This window comes from Myxine glutinosa, chromosome 5, assembly GCF_964187855.1.
Source record: "Myxine glutinosa chromosome 5, kmMyxGlut1.1, whole genome shotgun sequence".
NCBI lineage: Eukaryota > Metazoa > Chordata > Myxini > Myxiniformes > Myxinidae > Myxine > Myxine glutinosa.
The window spans coordinates 206,572,882-206,598,733 of NC_136265.1; the positions used below are offsets into that span (position 1 = coordinate 206,572,882).

The 25,852-nt window shown below is 45.6% G+C and overlaps 1 protein-coding gene across 2 annotated transcripts in view; it reads left to right on the forward strand.

The window, feature by feature from the left end:
* Window positions 1–25,852, forward strand: part of LOC137426472 (rho GTPase-activating protein 5-like) — a 137,056-nt gene that overhangs the window by 89,782 nt on the left and 21,422 nt on the right. For both annotated transcript variants that reach the window (XM_068115036.2, XM_068115034.2), the window contains exons 5-8: window positions 17,657–17,836; window positions 17,959–18,192; window positions 18,390–20,273; window positions 20,422–20,548. In XM_068115036.2, coding sequence (XP_067971137.2) covers window positions 17,657–17,836; window positions 17,959–18,192; window positions 18,390–20,273; window positions 20,422–20,548 — 2,425 coding nt within the window. The remainder of the gene's footprint in view (window positions 1–17,656; window positions 17,837–17,958; window positions 18,193–18,389; window positions 20,274–20,421; window positions 20,549–25,852) is intronic.

Genomic DNA, 25,852 nt, shown 5'->3' on the forward strand with positions numbered 1-25,852 from the left:
AATCCGCCACCGGGTTGTCCTTCCCCGCGACGTGCTGGATGTCCGTCGTGTACTCGGACACGGCCGAGAGGTGACGCTGCTGCCGGGCCGACCACGGCTCGGTGACCTTGCCCATCGCGAAGATCAGCGGCTTGTGGTCGACGAAGGCAGTGAACGCACGGCCCTCGAGCAGATGGCGGAAGTGCCTGACCGCCAAGTGAAGTCCGAGCAACTCGCGGTCGAAGGTACTGTAACGGCGTTCGGGCGGGCGAAGCTGCCGGCTAAAGAACGCCAGCGGTTGCCAAGCTCCACGCACCCATTGCTCGTGCACCGCGCCCACCGCGTAGTCCGAGGCATCGGTGGTGAGGGCGATCGGTGCATCGGGCGCCGGGTGCGCGAGCATGGTGGCGTTAGCCAAGGCGAGCTTCGCGCCCGTGAACACCGTGTCCATCTGCTCGGTCCAGGTAACGTCGCCTTTGCCCGGCTTACCTCGGAGAGCTTCGTGCAGGGGGCGCAGGAGCTGGGCGATACGGGGCAGGAACCGATGGTAAAAGTTCACCATGCCCAGGAACTCCTGCAGCCCTCTGATCGTGCGGGGGCGCGGAAACCCCTTCACCGCCTCCACCTTGGCCGGCAGGGGGACGGCTCCGTGCCTGGTGACACGGTGCCCCAGAAAATCGATTGTGGCGGCGCTGAACCGGCACTTTGCGGGGTTCACAATCAGGCCATGCTGGCCCAGGCGTTTGAAGAGCGTGCGGAGGTGGCGTAGGTGCTCTTCGCAGGACGCGCTGGCGACGAGGATATTGTCCAGGTAGACGTAGACAAAATCCAAGTCGCGCAGGACGCTGTCCATCAGTCGCTGGAACGCCTGAGCCGCATTCTTCAGACCGAAGGGCATGCGCAGGAACTCGAAGAGTCCGAATGGCGTGATGACCGCCGTCTTCGGGACGTCCTCCGGCCTGACGGGGACCTGATGGTAGCCGCGTATGAGGTCCACCTTCGAGAAGAAGGACCTGCCCGCGAAACGGGCGGAAAAGTCCTGAATGTGGGGGACGGGGTAGCGGTCGGGAGTCGTGGCGTCATTGAGACGGCGATAGTCCCCGCACGGTCGCCATCCCCCGCCGGGCTTCGGCACGATGTGCAGCGGCGACGCCCAAGCGCTCTATGAGCGCCGAACGATGCCGAGTCGCTCCAGGGTAGCGAACCCCGCTTTTGCCACCGCCAGCTTCGTCGGCTCGAGGCGGCGTGCCCGGGCGTAGACCGGTGGCCCGACGGTGGGGATGTGATGGGCCACCCCGTGCTTGACGGCCCCCGCCGAGAAGGTGGGCCGCGTGAGGGCCGGGAAGCCGGCGAGGAGGCAGGTGAATGCGTCCGCTGCCGGAAGCGTACAGACCAACGTGGCCGGAACCGAATCGTTCGGCAAGCCGCTTGGCAAGCCGCTCGTTGAGCTGGGCAACGCACAAGCGAGCGAGCTGAACGTCTCGGCCTGGACAAGCCATCTGCGCTTGACGTCGACCAGGAGCCCATTAGCGCACAGGAAGTCCGCGCCAAGCAGTGCCATGGGCACGTCGGCGGTGACGAACGTCCATTGGAAAACCTGCCCTCCAAACCGCAGAGAGAGGCAGCGTTTTCCGTACGTACGGATGGGCGTCCCGTTCGCGGCAAGCAGTGCGGGGCCCCCACCCGCGGCGTGCTTGTCTGACGTGCTAGCGGGAATGACACTCACCTGCGCTCCCGTGTCGCACAGGTAACGGCGCCCGGAGAAGGTGTCCGTTATGAACAGCAGGCTGCTCGAACGGCCGGCGCTCATCGCCACTATTGAGCGCCGGCCCGGGCGTTTCCCGACCCGTTGAAGGAGCACGGCGGATGACACCGCCGAGCTTCGTGGCCGAACTTGGCGTGGAACCAGCACCAGGTGGTGGAGCTGGAGGAGTGCGGCTGGCTCCGCCAGGCCGGTGGAGTTGGCGGGTTTCCCCGTGGTGGCGGTTTTCGCCGCGGCGGTGGGCGGGGCGTGGCGGCGTTCATGAGGTGCGTATCAGCATGCTGCTGAACATCAGCATGCTGTAGAAGCTGATGCTGTGGAACATGCTGCTGAACATCAGCGTCGAGGGCCGTGACGGCCACGCCGACGCTCGCCCGCGTGTCCGAAGCGGCGAAGTACCTGTCCGCCTCGGCTGCCAATGCTCGGGGTTCCGTTAGCTCAGTCCCGGCCAACGCGAGGCGAACCTGCGCTGGAAGTTGGCGCCGGAAAAGCGCCCGGAATAGCGAACCGGGGGCTTCGTCGCCCAACAGTGACAGCATATGGTCCATTCGGACCGACGGGCGCGTCTCACCGAGCTCGGGGAGATCCAGGAGGCGGTCGGCCCGTGCGTCGTCCGTGAGGCCGAACGTGGCTAGGAGTAGCCGCTTGAGTGCCTCGTACTTGTGGCCGTCCGGTGGGTGGCGAAGGACGGACACAACTCGAGCGGCCGTGCCGGGCCCGAGGGAGGCGACGACATGGCAGTAGCGCAGGTCGTCGTTGGTGAGGCGCCGAAGCTGAAATTGGGCTTCGGCTTGAACGAACCAGACTTCGGCCTGGGCCTCCCAAAATTCGGGAAGTTTAATCGCCATTGCCTTGTCGTTGGCCATTGCAATGGCGTCGTGTTCGGAAGGATCGCTACGGCAGATCCAACGTCGAGGGTCACCAGTAAAGCGCGGCGTTACGCGCGCTGCTTGTGAGCAAGGAGGAAGCGGACAAGCGGTAACATATAAACGTCTTTATTGTAAGAGCACACTGTAACGCTGAACTGCTCCGGGCTGGTCGCCCGGTGTATATCATGAGGCCACGCCTACCCCTCGGGCGTGGCCACTGCCCACTTGGTGCGTGGAATGATGTCACCACGCCAGTGGGCTTTTGTGTCCGCCACAATTTGCTCTTTTCTCCGAAACTACATACACGACTTTGATGAAACTTAGCCACAAGCTTCATATCTGATGCTGAATGACAGTGTATTAACCACATCAAAATATGCGCTCATTATGGGTGATTACAGGGGTGTGGGGGTGTTTGACCCCCTCCCCCCCACCCCCTCCCAAAATAAGTATGTGCTCCCTTCTCTGAAACTACACACAGTTTTGATGAAACTTCACCACAAGCTTCATCTTCCATTATGTACCAAAGTTTGCTCACAGCATTAAAAATATCAGGGTCTGAGGGGGTCTGTGGGTGCTTTGAGTGACTGTTACTCCTGATACAGGTGGGCTTCAAGACCCTCGGTCCGATTTTTAAAGTTGTTTGCCTCCCATTCCCCTTCCGCCGCCTGTCGATTGAGGAAGAACGTGCATGACTATATTGTGCAGACAGTCTCCTGTGAATTTCAGCTGGAATTATTTTTCACAGGGAGCCGAATGATATATCCTCGGCAACTGTTTCACCAGAAGAGCCTTTAAAAAAAAAAGTATATATATATATACACAAAGAATTAAGTTAAGCACCCCTACACAACGAATTAAGGTAAGCACCCCCTAATATATATTCTTTGTGTATATGTATACATTGGCATATATTCTAAGGTATGTGAGATCAAATAATGATTGGTATGACATTAGCAATTATCCATTGATGAAATTGAGTGATCAAAGTGAAAAAAAGTGATTGGTTGAGTCAGTGATCCGATCACGTGGGTCCTACACACGTTATTGACGCAAAGATCGCTAGAGATCTTCTCAGAACAATGACTGTACGTTAGAAAACATAAACGTCATCCACACTGTCCGTGATGGACCTATAGCTCCATACTTAAATTGAGGTGAAAATATGCCTAAAATTCCCAAAAAATTTCACCTTAAATTATTCAGAATAAAATATAGAAAACGGCATGATTGTTATGTTTTTATGTGACCATAATATCACTTCTCCAGAAAATATAGCAATATCATGGGTATATTACACTGTTTTGACGACAACAAACTTGTAATGTGCGAGGTTGTAAAAAAACGGGGGGGGTGCTTAACTTAATTCTTTGTGTATATATAAACGACTTACAACGTGACGAGCGCTGTCCTGATCTCCTATGGACCGAAGGCCGAGACCAAAACGTCACTTCCGGCCTGGAGGCATCAGCCCGTCCATCATCGGTCAGTTATTTGAACTGTTTTGGGACTTAATTAGGCCTGAACCACTTTTAGTCCTCCAAGAGAGCCTCAACAGGAACGACCTCCCGTTGAGGTGCAGAAGAGCAGTTACTTACCTTGCTCATTTCCCACTTGAGACCGGTGTCATTACTTTGCACTGATTTTTTTTTTCAAATATGTTTTGCTGAAGCCATTGCTTTGTGCCTTTCACCCCTCCTAAAGGACCTTGTAAATGTGGATCAAACCTATGGTGTTCCTGGTCGTAATATCCACGACAACATTTCTGTCATTCGAGATGTGATTGATGTTTATGACATTTATCATGAATGCATTGGTCTTGTTTTCTGGGATCAAGAAAAGGCATTTGATTATGTTTCTCATAGATATTTGTTTGAAGCATTGCACCGGTTTGGTTTTGGACCCTTTGTCCGCACCAGAGGACCTGGGTTCGATTCCCGGTCTGGGTGTGTAATTTTCCCACATATATCAATTTAATTATTTATAATCTTTTCATTAATGTAATTTTGTCATGTGTACAGCTACGTTATTCCAATATAATCTGCCCTCCTTAACATTACCAATGAACCAGTGCCCCCATTTTGTATTGAAATAGGGGTGAGGCAGGGCTGTCCACTTTCAGGTGCCCTATATACCCTATCTCTTGAACCCCTCTTGAAAACTATCCGGAGGTCTTTGTCTGGCTTTACTATTAGAAGGTCAAATCACCCTGTCAAGACCTGTGCTTATGCTGATTATATGTGTGTTAGCATCAATGATTCAAGTGGCGTCACCAGGACGATGCATGGCGTAAATCTTTTTAGCAGACCCTCATCTGCAAAGATTAACTTGGGAAAAACAAGCACTGTGGTTAGAACCCCCTGTCAACTCCCGCTCCTCCCTCAGCCACATTTCTCCCTGATAATATCACCTCTCCCTGATAATATCACCTCTCCCTGATAATATCACCTCTCCCTGATAATATCACCTCTCCCTGATAATATCACCTCTCCCTGATAATATCACCTCTCCCTGATAATATCACCTCTTCCTGATAATATCACCTCTCCCTGATAATATCACCTCTCCCTGATAATATCACCTCTCCCTGATAATATCACCTCTCCCTGATAATATCACCTCTCCCTGATAATATCACCTCTCCCTGATAATATCACCTCTCCCTGATAATATCACCTCTTCCTGATAATATCACCTCTCCCTGATAATATCACCTCTCCCTGATAATATCACCTCTCCCTGATAATATCACCTCTCCCTGATAATATCACCTCTCCCTGATAATATCACCTCTTCCTGATAATATCACCTCTCCCTGATAATATCACCTCTCCCTGATAATATCACCTCTCCCTGATAATATCACCTCTTCCTGATAATATCACCTCTCCCTGATAATATCACCTCTCCCTGATAATATCACCTCTCCTTGATAATATCACCTCTCCCTGATAATATCACCTCTCCCTGATAATATCACCTCTCCCTGATAATATCACCTCTCCCTGATAATATCACCTCTCCCTGATAATATCACCTCTCCCTGATAATATCACCTCTTCCTGATAATATCACCTCCCCCTGATAATATCACCTCTCCCTGATAATATCACCTCTCCCTGATAATATCACCTCTCCCTGATAATATCACCTCTTCCTGATAATATCACCTCTCCCTGATAATATCACCTCTCCCTGATAATATCACCTCTCCTTGATAATATCACCTCTCCCTGATAATATCACCTCTCCCTGATAATATCACCTCTCCCTGATAATATCACCTCTCCCTGATAATATCACCTCTTCCTGATAATATCACCTCTCCCTGATAATATCACCTCTCCCTGATAATATCACCTCTCCCTGATAATATCACCTCTTCCTGATAATATCACCTCTCCCTGATAATATCACCTCTCCCTGATAATATCACCTCTCCCTGATAATATCACCTCTTCCTGATAATATCACCTCTCCCTGATAATATCACCTCTCCCTGATAATATCACCTCTCCCTGATAATATCACCTCTCCCTGATAATATCACCTCTCCCTGATAATATCACCTCTTCCTGATAATATCACCTCTCCCTGATAATATCACCACCTCTCCCTGATAATATCACCTCTTCCTGATAATATCACCTCTCCCTGATAATATCACCTCTTCCTGATAATATCACCTCCCCCTGATAATATCACCTCTCCCTGAAAATATCACCTCTTCCTGATAATATCACCTCTCCCTGATAATATCACCACCTCTCCCTGATAATATCACCACCTCTCCCTGATAATATCACCTCTTCCTGATAATATCACCTCTCCCTGATAATATCACCTCTTCCTGATAATATCACCTCTCCCTGATAATATCACCACCTCTCCCTGATAATATCACCTCCCCCTGATAATATCACCACCTCTCCCTGATAATATCACCTCTCCCTGATAATATCACCTCTCCCTGATAATATCACCTCTCCCTGATAATATCACCTCCCCCTGATAATATCACCACCTCTCCCTGATAATATCACCTCTCCCTGATAATATCACCTCCCCCTGATAATATCACCACCTCTCCATGATAATATCACCTCTCCCTGATAATATCACCTCTCCCTGATAATATCACCTCTCCCTGATAATATCACCTCTCCCTGATAATATCACCTCTCCCTGATAATATCACCACCTCTCCCTGATAATATCACCTCTTCCTGATAATATCACCTCTCCCTGATAATATCACCACCTCTCCCTGATAATATCACCTCTCCCTGATAATATCACCTCTCCCTGATAATATCACCTCTTCCTGATAATATCACCTCCCCTGATAATATCACCTCTCCCTGATAATATCACCTCTTCCTGATAATATCACCTCTCCCTGATAATATCACCACCTCTCCCTGATAATATCACCACCTCTCCCTGATAATATCACCACTTCCTGATAATATCACCTCTCCCTGATAATATCACCTCTTCCTGATAATATCACCTCTCCCTGATAATATCACCACCTCTCCCTGATAATATCACCTCTCCCTGATAATATCACCTCTCCCTGATAATATCACATCTCCCTGATAATATCACCTCTCCCTGATAATATCACCTCTCCCTGATAATATCACCTCTCCCTGATAATATCACCTCTCCCTGATAATATCACCTCTTCCTGATAATATCACCTCTCCCTGATAATATCACCACCTCTCCCTGATAATATCACCTCTTCCTGATAATATCACCTCTCCCTGATAATATCACCTCTTCCTGATAATATCACCTCCCCCTGATAATATCACCTCTCCCTGATAATATCACCTCTTCCTGATAATATCACCTCTTCCTGATAATATCACCTCTCCCTGATAATATCACCACCTCTCCCTGATAATATCACCTCTTCCTGATAATATCACCTCTCCCTGATAATATCACCTCTTCCTGATAATATCACCCCTTCCTGATAATATCACCTCTCCCTGATAATATCACCTCTTCCTGATAATATCACCTCTCCCTGATAATATCACCTCTTCCTGATAATATCACCTCTCCCTGATAATATCACCTCTCCCTGATAATATCATCTCTTCCTGATAATATCACCTCTCCCTGATAATATCACCTCTTCCTGATAATATCACCTCTCCCTGATAATATCACCTCTCCCTGATAATATCACCTCTCCCTGATAATATCACCTCTTCCTGATAATATCACCTCTCCCTGATAATATCACCTCTTCCTGATAATATCACCTCTCCCTGATAATATCACCTCTTCCTGATAATATCACCTCTCCCTGATAATATCACCTCTCCCTGATAATATCACCTCTCCCTGATAATATCACCTCTTCCTGATAATATCACCTCTTCCTGATAATATCACCTCTCCCTGATAATATCACCTCTTCCTGATAATATCACCTCTCCCTGATAATATCACCTCTCCCTGATAATATCACCTCTCCCTGATAATATCACCTCTCCCTGATAATATCACCTCTTCCTGATAATATCACCTCTCCCTGATAATATCACCACCTCTCCCTGATAATATCACCTCTTCCTGATAATATCACCTCTCCCTGATAATATCACCTCTTCCTGATAATATCACCTCCCCTGATAATATCACCTCTCCCTGATATCACCTCTTCCTGATAATATCACCTCTCCCTGATAATATCACCTCTCCCTGATAATATCACCTCTTCCTGATAATATCACCACCTCTCCCTGATAATATCACCTCTCCCTGATAATATCACCTCTCCCTGATAATATCACCTCTTACTGATAATATCACCTCTTCCTGATAATATCACCTCTTCCTGATAATATCACCTCTCCCTGATAATATCACCTCTCCCTGATAATATCACCTCTTCCTGATAATATCACCTCTTCCTGATAATATCACCTCTCCCTGATAATATCACCTCTCCCTGATAATATCACCTCTCCCTGATAATATCACCTCTCCCTGATAATATCACCTCTCCCTGATAATATCACCTCTCCCTGATAATATCACCTCTTCCTGATAATATCACCTCTTCCTGATAATATCACCTCTCCCTGATAATATCACCTCTTCCTGATAATATCACCTCTCCCTGATAATATCACCTCTTCCTGATAATATCACCTCTTCCTGATAATATCACCTCTCCCTGATAATATCACCTCTTCCTGATAATATCACCTCTCCCTGATAATATCACCTCTTCCTGATAATATCACCTCTCCCTGATAATATCACCACCTCTCCCTGATAATATCACCTCTTCCTGATAATATCACCTCTCCCTGATAATATCACCACCTCTCCCTGATAATATCACCTCTCCCTGATAATATCACCTCTCCCTGATAATATCACCTCTTCCTGATAATATCACCTCCCCCTGATAATATCACCTCTCCCTGATAATATCACCTCTTCCTGATAATATCACCTCTCCCTGATAATATCACCACCTCTCCCTGATAATATCACCACCTCTCCCTGATAATATCACCACTTCCTGATAATATCACCTCTCCCTGATAATATCACCTCTTCCTGATAATATCACCTCTCCCTGATAATATCACCACCTCTCCCTGATAATATCACCTCTCCCTGATAATATCACCTCTCCCTGATAATATCACATCTCCCTGATAATATCACCTCTCCCTGATAATATCACCTCTCCCTGATAATATCACCTCTCCCTGATAATATCACCTCTCCCTGATAATATCACCTCTTCCTGATAATATCACCTCTCCCTGATAATATCACCACCTCTCCCTGATAATATCACCTCTTCCTGATAATATCACCTCTCCCTGATAATATCACCTCTTCCTGATAATATCACCTCCCCCTGATAATATCACCTCTCCCTGATAATATCACCTCTTCCTGATAATATCACCTCTTCCTGATAATATCACCTCTCCCTGATAATATCACCACCTCTCCCTGATAATATCACCTCTTCCTGATAATATCACCTCTCCCTGATAATATCACCTCTTCCTGATAATATCACCCCTTCCTGATAATATCACCTCTCCCTGATAATATCACCTCTTCCTGATAATATCACCTCTCCCTGATAATATCACCTCTTCCTGATAATATCACCTCTCCCTGATAATATCACCTCTCCCTGATAATATCATCTCTTCCTGATAATATCACCTCTCCCTGATAATATCACCTCTTCCTGATAATATCACCTCTCCCTGATAATATCACCTCTCCCTGATAATATCACCTCTCCCTGATAATATCACCTCTTCCTGATAATATCACCTCTCCCTGATAATATCACCTCTTCCTGATAATATCACCTCTCCCTGATAATATCACCTCTTCCTGATAATATCACCTCTCCCTGATAATATCACCTCTCCCTGATAATATCACCTCTCCCTGATAATATCACCTCTTCCTGATAATATCACCTCTTCCTGATAATATCACCTCTCCCTGATAATATCACCTCTTCCTGATAATATCACCTCTCCCTGATAATATCACCTCTCCCTGATAATATCACCTCTCCCTGATAATATCACCTCTTCCTGATAATATCACCTCTCCCTGATAATATCACCACCTCTCCCTGATAATATCACCTCTTCCTGATAATATCACCTCTCCCTGATAATATCACCTCTTCCTGATAATATCACCTCCCCCTGATAATATCACCTCTCCCTGATATCACCTCTTCCTGATAATATCACCTCTCCCTGATAATATCACCTCTCCCTGATAATATCACCTCTTCCTGATAATATCACCACCTCTCCCTGATAATATCACCTCTCCCTGATAATATCACCTCTCCCTGATAATATCACCTCTTACTGATAATATCACCTCTTCCTGATAATATCACCTCTTCCTGATAATATCACCTCTCCCTGATAATATCACCTCTCCCTGATAATATCACCTCTTCCTGATAATATCACCTCTTCCTGATAATATCACCTCTCCCTGATAATATCACCTCTCCCTGATAATATCACCTCTCCCTGATAATATCACCTCTCCCTGATAATATCACCTCTCCCTGATAATATCACCTCTTCCTGATAATATCACCTCTTCCTGATAATATCACCTCTCCCTGATAATATCACCTCTTCCTGATAATATCACCTCTCCCTGATAATATCACCTCTTCCTGATAATATCACCTCTTCCTGATAATATCACCTCTCCCTGATAATATCACCTCTCCCTGATAATATCACCTCTCCCTGATAATATCACCTCTTCCTGATAATATCACCTCTCCCTGATAATATCACCTCTCCCTGATAAACCACCTCTTCCTGATAATATCACCTCTTCCTGATAATATCACCTCTCCCTGATAATATCACCTCTCCCTGATAATATCACCTCTTACTGATAATATCACCTCTTCCTGATAATATCACCTCTTCCTGATAATATCACCTCTTCCTGATAATATCACCTCTCCCTGATAATATCACCTCTCCCTGATAATATCACCTCTTCCTGATAATATGACATCTCCCTGATAATATCACCTCTTCCTGATAATATCACCTCTCTCTGATAATATCACCTCTCCCTGATAATATCACCTCTCCCTGATAATATCACCTCTTCCTGATAATATCACCTCTTCCTGATAATATCACCTCTCCCTGATAATATCACCTCTCCCTGATAATATCACCTCTCCCTGATAATATCACCTCTTCCTGATAATATCACCTCTCCTTGATAATATCACCTCTCCCTGATAATATCACCACCTCTCCCTGATAATATCACCTCTTCCTGATAATATCACCTCTCCCTGATAATATCACCTCTCCCTGATAATATCACCTCTTCCTGATAATATCACCACCTCTCCCTGATAATATCACCTCTTCCTGATAATATCACCTCTCCCTGATAATATCACCTCTTCCTGATAATATCACCTCTCCCTGATAATATCACCTCTCCCTGATAATATCACCTCTCCGTGATAATATCACCTCTTCCTGATAATATCACCTCTCCCTGATAATATCACCTCTCCCTGATAATATCACCTCTCCCTGATAATATCACCTCTCCCTGATAATATCACCTCTCCCTGATAATATCACCTCTCCCTGATAATATCACCTCTTCCTGATAATATCACCTCTTCCTGATAATATCACCTCTCCCTGATAATATCACCTCTTCCTGATAATATCACCTCTCCCTGATAATATCACCTCTCCCTGATAATATCACCTCTTCCTGATAATATCACCTCTCCCTGATAATATCACCTCTCCCTGATAATATCACCTCTTCCTGATGATATCACCTCTCCCTGATAATATCACCTCTTCCTGATAATATCACCTCTCCCTGATAATATCACCTCTCCCTGATAATATCACCACCTCTCCCTGATAATATCCCCTCTCCCTGATAATGTTACACTTTGCCAGCTGTCCTACCATGGCAGGGCATGAGTAATATATACCCTGGTTACTTCAATCCGATGGCACAAGGTCTTGGCTCTGCAACCATCCACTTTGTTGGTTGATGGAATACAGAAATGTGTTACCCAGTTTTTCTGGTCTGGAAAACACTGGCTGCGACCAGAAAGGTTGAACCTACCGGTATCTGAGGGTGGTCATTGAGCAATGAACATAAAGTACTGAATCATGGCCTTCCGTCTAATCTGGATGTTCTTGCATGAGCCTTGTTGCCTTAATAACCTTGCTAACTGTATCCTCTGTCAAATAGGGAATTTTGTTATGCTAGGGATGATAAGGAACTTTTCCAAATGGACCTAACCAGGGTTGATTCATCATTACTTCCTTCCTTTTACCAAAGTATGTTAAACGTCTGGCAAGCCGTGACCCAGTCTCGGGACTTCACTACGTACGAGCAGTCTGTGTTCTGAAGTGAGCCGCTTTTTCACAACCTACTTTTGGAAGGCTTTGATAATAGCAGGAACTTTATTCAAAAATTATCAATGCTTCAATAACTACGGTATGCCACCTTAAAAGTAATGCCAATGGAACATGGCGAAGTGTGCTGCTCTTGCCTCAGCGACCGGCATTAGGTCCTGTCGCAGACCTCGACACCTGCACCTGTCGACTGGGCGGACTGGTGCTTAAAAACCGTGCTTTTTGTGTACTGTACTTCCCAAACTCAGTGAAATCGTCCTGTACCCCCCTCAGCCCCCCTCAGAGCCGAGGCTTTCCCCTTTCCCGAATCTTCAGTTATCTGAGGGCCTTTCTCTCTCTCACCACAGGCAGGTTTGGTGGTCTTTCTATCTTCTATTGACTCCTCTCTGGCCTAGCTCCCCCTGCTCTGTCTGTGCTCTGTCCCCAAATTTTCCTGCAGGACGCACAAGATCAGCCTCTTCATGTTCATGTTCATGTTCTTCATGTTCATCTTCACAAGATCATGTTCCACCCTCTTCTGGTGAAACTGCCAAAATCAAGACTCTCCACTCACCTTCACTCTTTCATTCCTCTTTTCTCCCGCCTCTGGAACAAACTCCCACACTCTCTTCAATCCCACTCCTCCCTGCAGGTCTTTAAAACAGCTGTTCACCACCATCTCTTATCTTCCCCCATCCAAAACCTTGATCTTTTCTACCCCTGTTAATTCACCCCAGATTCACTTTTTTGAAATATCGACTTCTTTCCTGGAAGTCCTAGCAGTGTCAATTTGTTTTTTGTACCCCCCACTCCCGCCCCCACCACAGATCTCTTTCACAGATCTACCGACGTCCCTGTTCTCTACTGTTGTTGTGCTTGTATGTTTTCCTCTCTCTCCCCCTCTTGTCTCCCGCTCCCTTTATTTATTGATGTTTTATGGGTCTGTGTCTGTTCTCGTGTGTAATGTGTTAGCTCTTACACGAGCCTTGACTCTGTATACAAAAAAAAAAAAAAAAAAAAATCTGCTTCTGCCAGCTTAGAACCATTTAATTTTAGCCGCTCTCTTTCTTTTTCCAGCAACAACCATAAAATCCTGTACTTACAATGTCTATCCCTGTCCACCCCTGAACCTTGTTCCGTGTACCACAGTCTTGCCGCATACCCCTCCTTTCTGCCCTATTTGGGGATGGTATAGTGGGTGGGGGTAATATGGACCCTGGGGGAATATAGACCCCAATGAATTTCCCATGATGCACTGCATCAAACCTCGTCTCCATATCACGGGATAAACAAGTATGGCCGACCAGCAAGTGAACAACTGCAGTTGATTCAAACTCTTTAATGACGGTAAGTGCAAACTTCCAAAAGTTTTCATCTCAAATTTTACAATTCATAAGCATGCAGTACTGTGTATGTACATGTAGTCACTAGCTTGTTTGATGAGTGGTGTCCCTGGCTGAGTACACGTGAAAGCTGTCTACAGCACCACTGTGTGTAGAAAACTCCATCCCAGCCCATATGTACTGGGCATGCTGACATGATCGAGGGGCATGGTGTGGGGAATATGGACCCTTTGGTCGTGTCTAATATGGACCCATGTCCATATTCCCCGCGGTCGATGTCCATATTCCCCACACAGGAAGCTTATCGAATAAGTCCACAAAACAGCATGTTCACTGTCAAAATTTGAATCAAATACATTTTTCTGCACCGAAATATGTGACTAAGCAAAACTAGGCATGGTCCAAGTAGCGGTCAAGTATCGGCTGTTTGTTAACACCCGATAACATGTACACTTGATTCTGTATAAAAATCCGACAGTGACTATGCACTGTCGGAGATTTAACTCACCCTGAAAAAGCGTAATCATCACATCCTCTCCTTATAAAAGACGTTTGATCGTGGAACATCAAGAACAAGAGAGAAGGGCATTGAAGAAAGGGCCAACACGCGAGAAGCAGAATCCTTTATCCCAACTAATTTGAAAGCGAAAAAAGGCAACAGACCACGAACAAAGCGCGGTCCTCCAGTTCGAAAGCAGGGTACCAAGTCTGCTAAGTAACACAGAAAAGGACCTGAAAACTGCATGAGTAATGTCTCCTGCATATATTGCAATGAGTTATTTGTTGATCCACCTGAATTTTCTTGGATCCAATGCAGTGAATGCAAGCAATGGGCCCACGAAAACGAAACTGACTATGAGGGTAAAGGTGCTTTCCTCTGTGACGAGTGTCGCTAAGGTTGTTGTTCACTGAAAAATCGGAAAGTAACATTTGTCCCAGGGAACATTTGTCGAAAAGCAACTGGACTTACCACATTGAGGTAATATGGACCCGCGGTCCATTACCCCATAGGGGGGGTTCATATTCCCCACGTTGTTTGGAATATGGACACTGATGGCATATTTTTATTTGTCCCCTCAATCATATGTCTGATTTTATTCAACCCAAACTGCACGGGGATGTAGTCTGTCTGGTTGTCTAAATAAACCATTATTTGGAAATATTCCTTATCTATTTGTATAGTCTCTAACGGGACCTGGGCTTAGGGGGTCCATATTACCCCCACCTACCCTATAAGAACCCTGTAACTCAATGTACTGGCGATCTATAATGGAGAAGTGCACACTGGATACTGCCCACAAACAAATTCGCCTTTTTTTTTTTTGCATACAGAATCGAGGCTCGTGTAAGAGCTAACACTTTAAATATTAAAACATGCATGGACACATAAAACATACAAATAAAGGGAGCGGGAGTCAAGAGGGGGAGAGAGAGGAAAGCACACAAGCACAACAACAGTAGAGAACAGGGACATCGGTAGATCTGTGGAAGGAGGGAGGATGGAGGGGTACACGGGATAAAGCAAATAAACACTACTAGGAATTTCAGGAATGAAGTGGGAGATTCAAAAAGGCTGATTTGGGGTGTTTTAACGGGGGTAGGAAAATCAAGGTTTTGGATGGGGGAAGATAAGAGATGGTGGTGATCAGCTTTTTTGAAGACCTTGATGGATGAGAGGGATTGAAGAGAGTGTGGGAGTTTGTTCCAGAGGCGGGAGAAAAGAGGAATGAAGGAGTGAAGGTGAGCAGAGAGTCTTGATTTTTGCAGTTTCACCAGAAGAGGGTTTCTGGCAGATCTTGTGCATCCTGAAGGAATATTTGGGGGACAGAGCACAGACAGAGCTGGGGGAGCTAGGCTGGCGAGGAGTCGGTAGGAGACAGAAAGACCACCGACCTGCCTCCGGTGAGAGAGTGAAAGATTCTCAGAATCAGCTTCATCATGGGAGATACCAATGATTCTGAATGCTTTAGATTCAACAGCATGAAGCTGGGCTAGGTGTGAGGCAAGTGCACCAGCCCGGAGGGGAGAGCAGTATTCCATTGAGCTGCGGATGAAAACTTTGTCTGTGGTGAGGAGCTCAGAAGTGCCCGGAAAGGACTTCGCATGACGGAGGATGCCCAGTCGGCGACTAGCTTTCGAGGCCAGCTTGGAAATGTGGTTTTCCCAGGAATGTCATGGCAGATAGTGAGACCCAAAAGCTTGTGTGGCAGAACTTCTTTGAGAGGATTGTGGAGAAAGTAGATGGGAGGGTTTTCCAGATAGTCTTTTCAGAGAGACATAGTCAGAGTGTGAGATTTGTCAGGATTGAAAGACATCTTCCATGTTTTTGACTAGTTTGTGATTTTGTCCAGGTCTGCAGAGAGTGAAGAGGCTGCAGGCTGCTGATCTGAGGGATGAGGAATCGAGCGGCAGAGAGTGGAGTCATCAGCAAAGAGATAGAGAGGATTTTCCAGAGAGTCGGAGAGATCATTGATGAAGACCAGAAAAAGCACAGGGCCCAGAACACTACCTTGGGGAACTCCAGCCTGGAAAGGAAGGGGAGATGAGAGAAATCAATTCAGGGCCACACGTTGACTGTGACCAGAGAGGAAGTCCGCTAGCCATGTGTGGAGGTTACCATGGATACCATAAGAGGAGAGTTTGGTGAGCAGAGCTGGGTGCCAGACCATATCGAAGGCACGATATATTTCAAGGAGACAGCTCTGATTTCCTGTTTTGCATTGAGAACCTCCATCCAATGTTGAGACAGCAGAATCCGCATGTCTAGAGTAGAATGACCTGGTCTGAATCCAAATTGATGATCGGAGATCAAGCCATTAGAGAAGAGGAAGGATTTGATATCCGAAGCAATGATGGATTCCATGACGTTGCTGATCATTGAGTGCAGGCTGATTGTTCTGTTGTTGCAAGGATCTGTTTTTGCACCTTTTTGTGTAAAGAGGTAATGTTGGCTGATTTCCAAGCTGATGGCAGATGACCTTGATCCAAAGAGAAGGTGAAGAGATCAGAGAGAGGAGGATATAGAGCGGCAGGGCATGATTTTAGGACCCGTGGGCTAAAGCCGTCTGGTCCAGTTACACAATCAAAGTCGAGATCAGAGTTTTCAGAAGTAATAAGTGAGCATTGTCCCTTTTGTGGACAAGTTGAAACATTGTCACACGCGTAAATTTGCCGCGACCACGTAACCTCTCTATTTATTTATGGTTTTGAAGGTGTATTTACATGCCTTTCGCTTGATTTTAGCTTTCCACTATTTACGTTTGTCCCAAATGGTCCTCGTAGCCTTCCAAAGACAGTTCTAACAAATTTTCTCATTTCCTAAGCCAAGCTGGCAATTATTTATAAGACCAGAAAGTCTAAATTAAAGAACTAATTGTACAGCACGGACACAGTGGTCATTTTTAAGGCACTTTGTGAAAGCTGAATAAAACTCGAATTTTACTGTTGTTCTAACTCCAGTCATTTCACATGTTTTGATAAGCTATGGTGTACGAGTGATGGTTTTTGTAAAGTATCTGAAGGCTGCTTGATACTCACTTTGTAGAACTTGTTTTCCTCTTGTGTTTACTTTGTTCGCTTAACATTCCTTATGTGGTTTATGTTTCCTCATACGCAAACTGTAACTGCTGGATCTGGTTTCTGAGTTTGCTGAAATAACTCCTTTTTATATTTTTGTATTAAAAACAATGCAAAAGTCAATGTATCTCTCTCTCACTCTCCCTCTCCTTCCTTCTTTTAATCCTTTTGCAGGAGCATTTCCGGCACACACTTGAGAATAACAACCAAGTAATGGCAGGAAAGACATGGGAGGAGGTGCAAGTCTTCTTAGTAGATGAGCAGGCCTGCCAACATCTCACAGAGAGTGAGCGGCTTGAGGTCTATGGGCGTCATCAGCAGGAAATATGCAAAAAGGCTCGTGAGGCCTTCCAGGTGATGAGCTGGCATTTTATCATAGAAACTTTTTTTTTATTACAATGAGAACTATTAAAGGTTGGCAAATGCTTGAAGATCATGGTTCATGACTTAAAGATAAATGTCTCACGTGCTTACAGGAGCTGCTGCTTGAGCAGGCGGAGCTATTTGCCGAGTTGGAACTTGCAGGAGTTCTAAACCGCTCCCGAGTCACGGCACTTGTTCAGGAATTGCGTGATGAACCACGATTTGTCTCACTGCAGCGCCTTGAGGCCGAGCGGCAAGCACTGTTACTCCGCCATATTGGTTTTATGTACCATCCAACTGCACACACCTGCCCTGCTGCACCCACCCCGGGCTGTGTGGATGCACTCGTAAGTCACATGTGGATTCATTTGGCAATTTAACGATACTGTTGCTTGTCATTGCTATCTATCCAGCATTGCAGGTTCTGTAGTTATATGTTACATATGAGCTTTGAATTGCTGTTGCAAAGCGATATTCCTTGTTTTTTAAGCAATTCCAAAGAATTCAAAATGGTCTGCGGCAAATGGGTGGGTTTTGGGTGCAGGTTCAACAATTGCTGGATCATAGGATTATGGAGGGCAGCAGTGGAAATGAAAATGAGCCAAGTGCCTGCCTACTCCGCCTTGCAACACTTGGACTTGATGGCCTGGGCCATGAGCTAGCTAACGAAGCAACCTCGGTAGCAGCTGCTGCGGGAGGTGGCTTCGCTTTGGATGGACACGTGTACGAGCTGTCGGTGAGTGTTATAGAGTGTAACGGTGATGAAGATTATGACGACGAGGATGGTGAAGGAAAGATAGACTCCACAAAGCTTGCCGATGCATACTTAGGCGCTTATGACTCTACAGATGCACTCAGACGAATTGAGGAAACTCTTTCTCGATTTGAACACACACCAGGTTTGGTACCGGCTGTTGGCCTGGTACTAGCAGCAGAATCTGGCATGACAAGCAAGCAGCTTGCCTCGCTGCGGCTGCAAGGTGCCCAAGTGGCCGGAAGGAGGCGTTGGGCCTTTGTTGATGCCTCATTGGCCAGCGGCGGAGATGGTTGCAGTCCTTCAGCTCCAGCACGTAGCCGATGGAAAAGACGACGGTTTCGTGCGGGTCAGGTCGGTGCTGTTTTGAGTGAGTTGTTGGATGGTCTTCAGCGTCCACTCACAACTTCACTACTGCTACCACCACCCTCTGCTGAAGCGGACCTCTGTGTGACCATGTGCATTTCATGTGGTGATCCTTTTGCACCTGAGCTGGTACTGACACCCTTGCTTGAGTCACACTCCTGCACTGTTTCGCCGAGTGGCGGCCTCGCATTGGAAGTCTTCCTCGGCATCCGCAGGCGTCGTGTTGAGGTTACAGCAATGTCTTACCATGCGGCTGGAGTTGCACGTCGTGAAGATCCACCGCACGGATACATCCTTGTGTATGCCGCACGTCGTAGAGCTTCGCTCGCCGCACTTCGTGCTTTCCTCGCTGGTCTTCCCGATGTCGTGCCAGTTCTACTACTTGCTGTGACAAGTGGTGATGGAGATTTCTTCACTGATGTACTGGTCAAGGAACTCCTGACAGAGGGTGAGGCAATTGCAGCCGATTGCAGTGCTCGCTTCTTGACAGCAGCTCGTTTCAGTAAACAAGCGGAGATGTTTACAGCTTTTTTCCGTGACGCTTACTCCCGACGTGCTCATACTGAAGACGCCATGGCTTTGTGGGACTGGGAAGGTGTGGGACGAACTGAAGGTGGTGATGACAGTTCCCTGCCTCCACCACCACCACCACCTCCACCTTTAGACTTGGATGATGGAGAACCACCTCCACCTTATAGTCCCATTGCCCCATCTTTTGAAGACTTTTCATGTGATGGGCACAACGATGAATCAACGGTCAGTGGTAGCCTGTTTTTTGAACGTGGCTACAGATTATTGTTCCCACAAATGTCGAGGCCACTTCAGCCTTCATGCGGCCGCCTAGAATCAGAATTGTTGCAAAGACTTGATGCATTGCGCTTTGATTCCTCAGCCGATTATGCCGAGCCACTGGATGCAGTAGCGTCGACTTGTCCAGCAGCCTCTACATTATCTACAGGCCGACTTTTCACTCGCCAGTCATCAGAGGACGCAGTCTACTCAGTACCTCAGGATTCAAAGCAGGGCCGAGTAATTCGGGTCCGCGGACGGCCAATTCCGTCTGCCGGTGACTTTGAAAGTCCATTAGCTCCTCCTCGCAAGCCTGTGCCTTATCGAATGCGGTCTGAAAAATTACGACTCCGGCGCATGCAACCTTTGTTCCCACCTACGCAGTTACCCCCTCCACCCGAGCCCTCAGCTGGTCCTTCAGGATCAGAAGGCAGTGACGATGAACCTCAGCTCATTTTCCCATCTCTTCGAAGAAAGGATGACCGTAAGAAGAAGAAATCTCTTCTTCGAAAATCAAAGGTAAAATATATATAATGCTCTAAACTAATTGTGAATCACACTGCTTGGTTTATTTGCATGAATGCATATCTGTAAAATAGTTTTTCATGTGAAACACCTTTATATGTTCACGTAAACTTGTAATATGGAGCATTGTACCATCCAACAGTATCGCAAACAGGAATCTAAGAAGGAAACCGGGTACTTTGGCCTCCCACTCGCAGAAGTTGCTCGCTCGTCTGACAACCCAATCCCGTTTTTCATTGAGAAGTGTGTGCATTATATCGATGGATACGGTATGTTATTGCTGTCAGTTAGGTTTTACTACATTTACCCATACGCTTGCACAGTTTGTGGATTTTCCATTCAGAAAGCTGTTTTGTTGATGATTTTATTTCTCATTTTGTGTTGCTACTTGTGAATTCTTTAGTTGATTTTTAACTAATATCCTCTCTGCCCTTCACACATAATAATTGTCTTGTTATGAGGAAAGATCCCTTACTAGTTTGGATCGAATGGGTTGCATAAATAAATTCAGTGCTTTACCAGAAGCAGTTTTAACAGCTCCAAAGAGATTGCCTAAGACATCAGCACATACACAGTGACTACTGATCTCGCAAATCAACTGACCTTCCGATTTTACTTTTACTGCATCATTATATTGTAGCTAGTGCTACTTAGCGGGTCGGTCTAAGACATAACCAATGTCCTGTAGCCCCTAGCTTTAGCTAAACCCCATTCGTATCCAGAGCATAGTATCCCTTTCATGCGGATACTTAAAAAAAAATCAGTTCTGTTGTGTTGTTTCTGTGTTGGTACCTACATTTTCAATTTTTTATGTACTCATGGAAGGGTTGCCTGTCTTTCCAATTAACATGAAACTAGGTTCTCATGACCAGACACAGTGGTGTAATGGTTAGAGCATCCACTCTTAAGTCTGGGAGATCAGTGGTTGAAACCCCGGCCGAGTCATACCAAATAGTATTTTTTTAAATGGCAAGTTCTGAGTCCTTGCTTGACGCTCAGCACTCAAAAGGATACTACACACACTGTGTAACCCTTGCCAAGAAACTGCTTTGGTAGCAACAACTCTCTGTAAAGTGTATGGTTCATCAAATCAAAAGGTTCTCACATGAATTAGACGATGTCGTGCAAAAGGTAGATGTTTCTGAGAAGTAAATACTCAGTGACGAGTTAATGTGCATGTAGAAGAAAAGACATGTGGATTTGAGAAAGTACATGGGAGTTTTGGGTATGGAGGATTGAGCAAGGAAAAAGAACAAGTGAATGCAACTGACGCTGATGATTTTTTTAGGGGCAAATGAGGGATGCATGGAAGAAGGTAGCTCGGGAGGCTTGTAAGATGACGACAGTAAATGTACAAAAGGAGAGGCCAACATGGTGGTGGAATGTTAACGTTCAGGAAGCAATCGCTAAGAAGAAGAAAAAAATTGTATACTAAGTCAAGGCTCGTGTAAGAGCTAACACACAAAACATATAATAAAGGGAGTGGGAGACAAGAAGGGGAGAGAGAGATGGAAGCACAACAACAGGAGGGAACAGGGACATCGGGAGATCTGTGGAAGGGAGAGGACTGGAGTGGGGTACACGGGATAAACAAGATGGACAATACTAGGACTTTCAGGAAAGAAAACGGAATTTGAAGGAGGTAAATATGGGGTGTATTAACGGGGGTAGAAAAGATCAAGGTTTTGGATGGGGGAAGATGAGAGATGGTGGTGAAAAGCTCTTTTAAAGACCTGGAGGGTGGAGTGGGATTGAAGAGAGTGAGGGAGTTTGTTTCAGAGGCGGGAAAAAAGAGGAATGAAAGAGTGAAGGTTGAGCAGAGAGTCTTGATTTAGGCAGTTTAACCATAAGAGGGTTGCTGGCAGATCGTGTGCATCATGCAGGAATATTTGGGGGACAGAGCACAGACAGAGCTGGGGGAGCGAGGCCGGAGAGGAGTCTGCAGAGGACACAAAGACCACCAACCTGCCTGCGGTGAGTGAGTGAAAGGCCCTCAGAATCAACTTCATTGCAGGAGATTCCAATGATTCTGAAAGCCTTTGTTTATACGAAGTGGAGGAAGAGTAAGGAACAGATGGATAGAGAGAAATATAAGTGTTTAAAGAATTAAGCTAAGAAAGAAGGAGCTAAAGTAAACATTGACGATTATTTCCCCAAAAGGTGGGGTGACTGGAGATGGGACAGATAAAGCCGGAATCGGGTGGGACTGTTTGAATTGAATCGATTTTGGTTAATGGTGTCCTGAGTGGATTTTGCGAAATCTCAGTTTTCAATGCCGGAACTGAATTTGGTACCAAGGGGGCGAGCAGATCCAGATGGGAAGATGAGTTGCACAACAAAGTACAATCCTAGAATACCCTGCTGCCCTGATGGATTCTGTCAAATTTGGTCCAATTCTGCCTCGTAATTATGGAGAACATGTTTCAGTGAAAATGGCAGAAATGGGGGTGGACCCCATGATGCCCATATTGTGAGAGCCGGTGCTTATGTGGAGCACAACTTTAGATCCGGGCTTGGTCCTAATGCCTCCAAGCGAGTTTCATTTGAATTTGGTGGTAAGTTTCAGAGAATAAGATTGGGAAAAAAATATCCAAATTTAGGACCTCCTTTGAGGAGGTGGATTCAGATGAGGTGCACAACCCAAGAAGACCTGCCTGTCCTGATGCATACTGTCAGATTTGGTTGGAATCATCCAAGTAGTTTGGGAACAGAGGACATTTTAGTGAAAATTAAAATGAAGGATTCGGGGAGGGGGCATGTGGGCCACGATCAAAGATGGAAGATCTCTACTCAATAAAATGACTGAGAGACAGAATATCACTTTCTTGTGAACAATTTAATCAACACTTGCTAGAACAAATTCACTTAGAGTTTACACCACATATATTTCATTACACTCCACAGCCACACAAGACGTCCAGCCAGGTTCTCCGTGCACTCGGAGAATTCTGTCTCTATATAGTTGTGTGGTTTCTTTGATGTCAAGGAGGAACAGCAGTAGGGTATTACAAGGTCAGCATAGGTCAGACGAGATGGCGTCTCTTCAAGCTGTTTTTTATCTTGCAGCCACCAGAACGTTGTAGGAGCTGGACTAAACAGGAGAAAGTGAAGGCAGGTCATTGCATTCCCAGACAAGCCGAGGCCAATGTCCAGATGTACCCCCATCATCAAACAGGGTGTAGCTTGAAGAATGTATGAGTAGACAGGTCTCAGAGGAGAAGAAGAGGTGGGGTATAAAGTTATCTGGACCTTGTCTGAGATAAAAGAGCAGAGCCTGCACTTAGCCAGAAAACTGGTATCTATAACAGGTCAACAGGTCACCACACAAGCTTCTCTCCCTCTCACTTTCATTGAAACTTTTCCCAAAGCTAATCTTAATTATTATTAGCATTTCATTTTAATGGCTCTAAGTAAACACACAAACCAATATCCATGTATCGGTTATGATTATAGTTATGGATGAATACTCCAAACAATTTGAAATCATTCATTCGACTGTCCGGAAGATCATCTACAAGTGGAGAAGATTCCAAACAACTGCCAACTTGTTCAGGACAGGCCGCCCCAGCAAGTTCAGCCCGAGAGCAGACTGCAAGGTGCTGAAAGAAGTCTCTAAGAACCCCAGAATGTCATCAGGGGACCTACAGGTAGCTCTTACCACTGTTGATGTCAAAGTGCACGAGTCCACCATTAGAAAGAGGCTGCACAAATTTGATCTGCATGGGAGGTGTGCCAGGAGGAAACCTTTGCTGTCCAGAAAGAACATCAGGGCAAGACTAAAGTTTGCCAATGAACACCTAGGCAAAGAACAGCACTTCTGGAACAATGTGCTCTGGACAGATGAGTCAAAGGAAGAGCTTTTTGGCCACAGTACCAGAAGACATGTTTGTCGAAAACCAAAGACAGCAGCTGACCACAAGAACCTGATACCAACTGTAAAGCATGGTGGTGGAAATATTCTGGTTTGGGGCAGCTTTGCTGCATCAGGGCCTGGGCAGCTCACCATCATAGAATCCACGATGAATTCTTCATTGTACCAGAGGGTGCTTGAGGATAATGTGAGGCCATCTGTCGGAAAGTTGAAGCTCAACTGAAGGTAGACCTTGCAACATGACAATGACCCTCAACATACTAGTAAATCCACCAAGGAATGGCTGAAAAGAAAGAAATGGAGGGTTCTGGAATGGCCAAGTCAAAGCCCGGATCTAAATCCCATCGAGATGTTGTGGGGGGATTTGAAACGAGCTGTGCATGCAAGAAACCCCTCAAACATCGCACAGCTGAAAGAATTCTGCATGGAGGAGTTTTTGCTGACCGTGGTGTAGAGCATATGGGGTGGCCTGCCATGTCCCCGGACATGAATCCTATAGAGAACTTGTGGGCAGAATTAACGCCTCAAATCGACAACTTGGACCAGCAGCCCACCTCTGTGCTTGAATTGCAGCAGGCTATTGTCACTGCATGGCAAGCGATTCCTGTCCAAACCTTGGCAAATCTCGTGAACAGCATGCCTCGACGTGTACGTGCTCTCCTGAATGCTCGTGGGGGTTACACAAAGTATTGAACTGTAATTTTACTGTCCGTAATCCCAGTCATAATTTAGGTTTTCTTTTTGTTGAAATTTTTTTTGGCTAATGTGAAAAATAAAGAGATACTTCTGTAAAACGTACAGAAGTTTAACACAGTACTGTCCATGAATTGAGTTCGATATCAGTTTACATCACTTTCAAGGATCAATTTATTTGCTTCGAAATGTCAAATGTGGTTTTTGTTTCTTTTAAAGGTCACATTAACAAAATCTAGAATAATTTCAACATAATTCCAATGAACTTTTGGTTCTAAGTCATCTTGAAAAATAAGTTCACCCCCACAAAAAAAATAATCCATATTAAATGCCAAGTCTGTATGTATATATATATCTATATATATATATATATATATATATATATATATATATATATATATATATATATATATATATATATATATATATATATATATATATATACACACCGTATATACCGGTGTATACGACGCACTTTTTTATCGTAAAAAAGTCAAAAGTTGGGGGTGCGTACTATACACGGGGATAGAAAAAAACTCGGCTTCAAAACAAGTCAATTTTCCAATATATTTACGAAAAAAAAGTATTTTACGAAAAGCGATCTCGGTTGCACGTTTTCCCCGTTGCGTCATGCACAATTGCGCCGACATGCAGGGCCGCCATTGCTGCTCGTTCGCCCCATATGGCAAGCGGGTTTTGTACCATTACGTGCTTTCTATGGATTTGCCGCTCAAAGCAACGCCGCTTCCGGAATGTGAATAGAACGCCTTTTCCCGCTCTGAAAAGCCACATCGGTCTTTTATTTTGAAGGTCTTTTATTTTACGACTGCAATTGCGTAGCAATCCGAAATTATAGGGCAGATTACCGTAAACGTCAGCTCGGACTGAAACGTCTTCATACGTTCTATCCGGTTCCAGAGAAGAGAAGATCAAGATGTCAAGGCGGTCGTACACTTCAGTGTTCAAACTCTCCGTCTGCCAGTCTGCAGAAGAGTTTGGGAACCGAGAA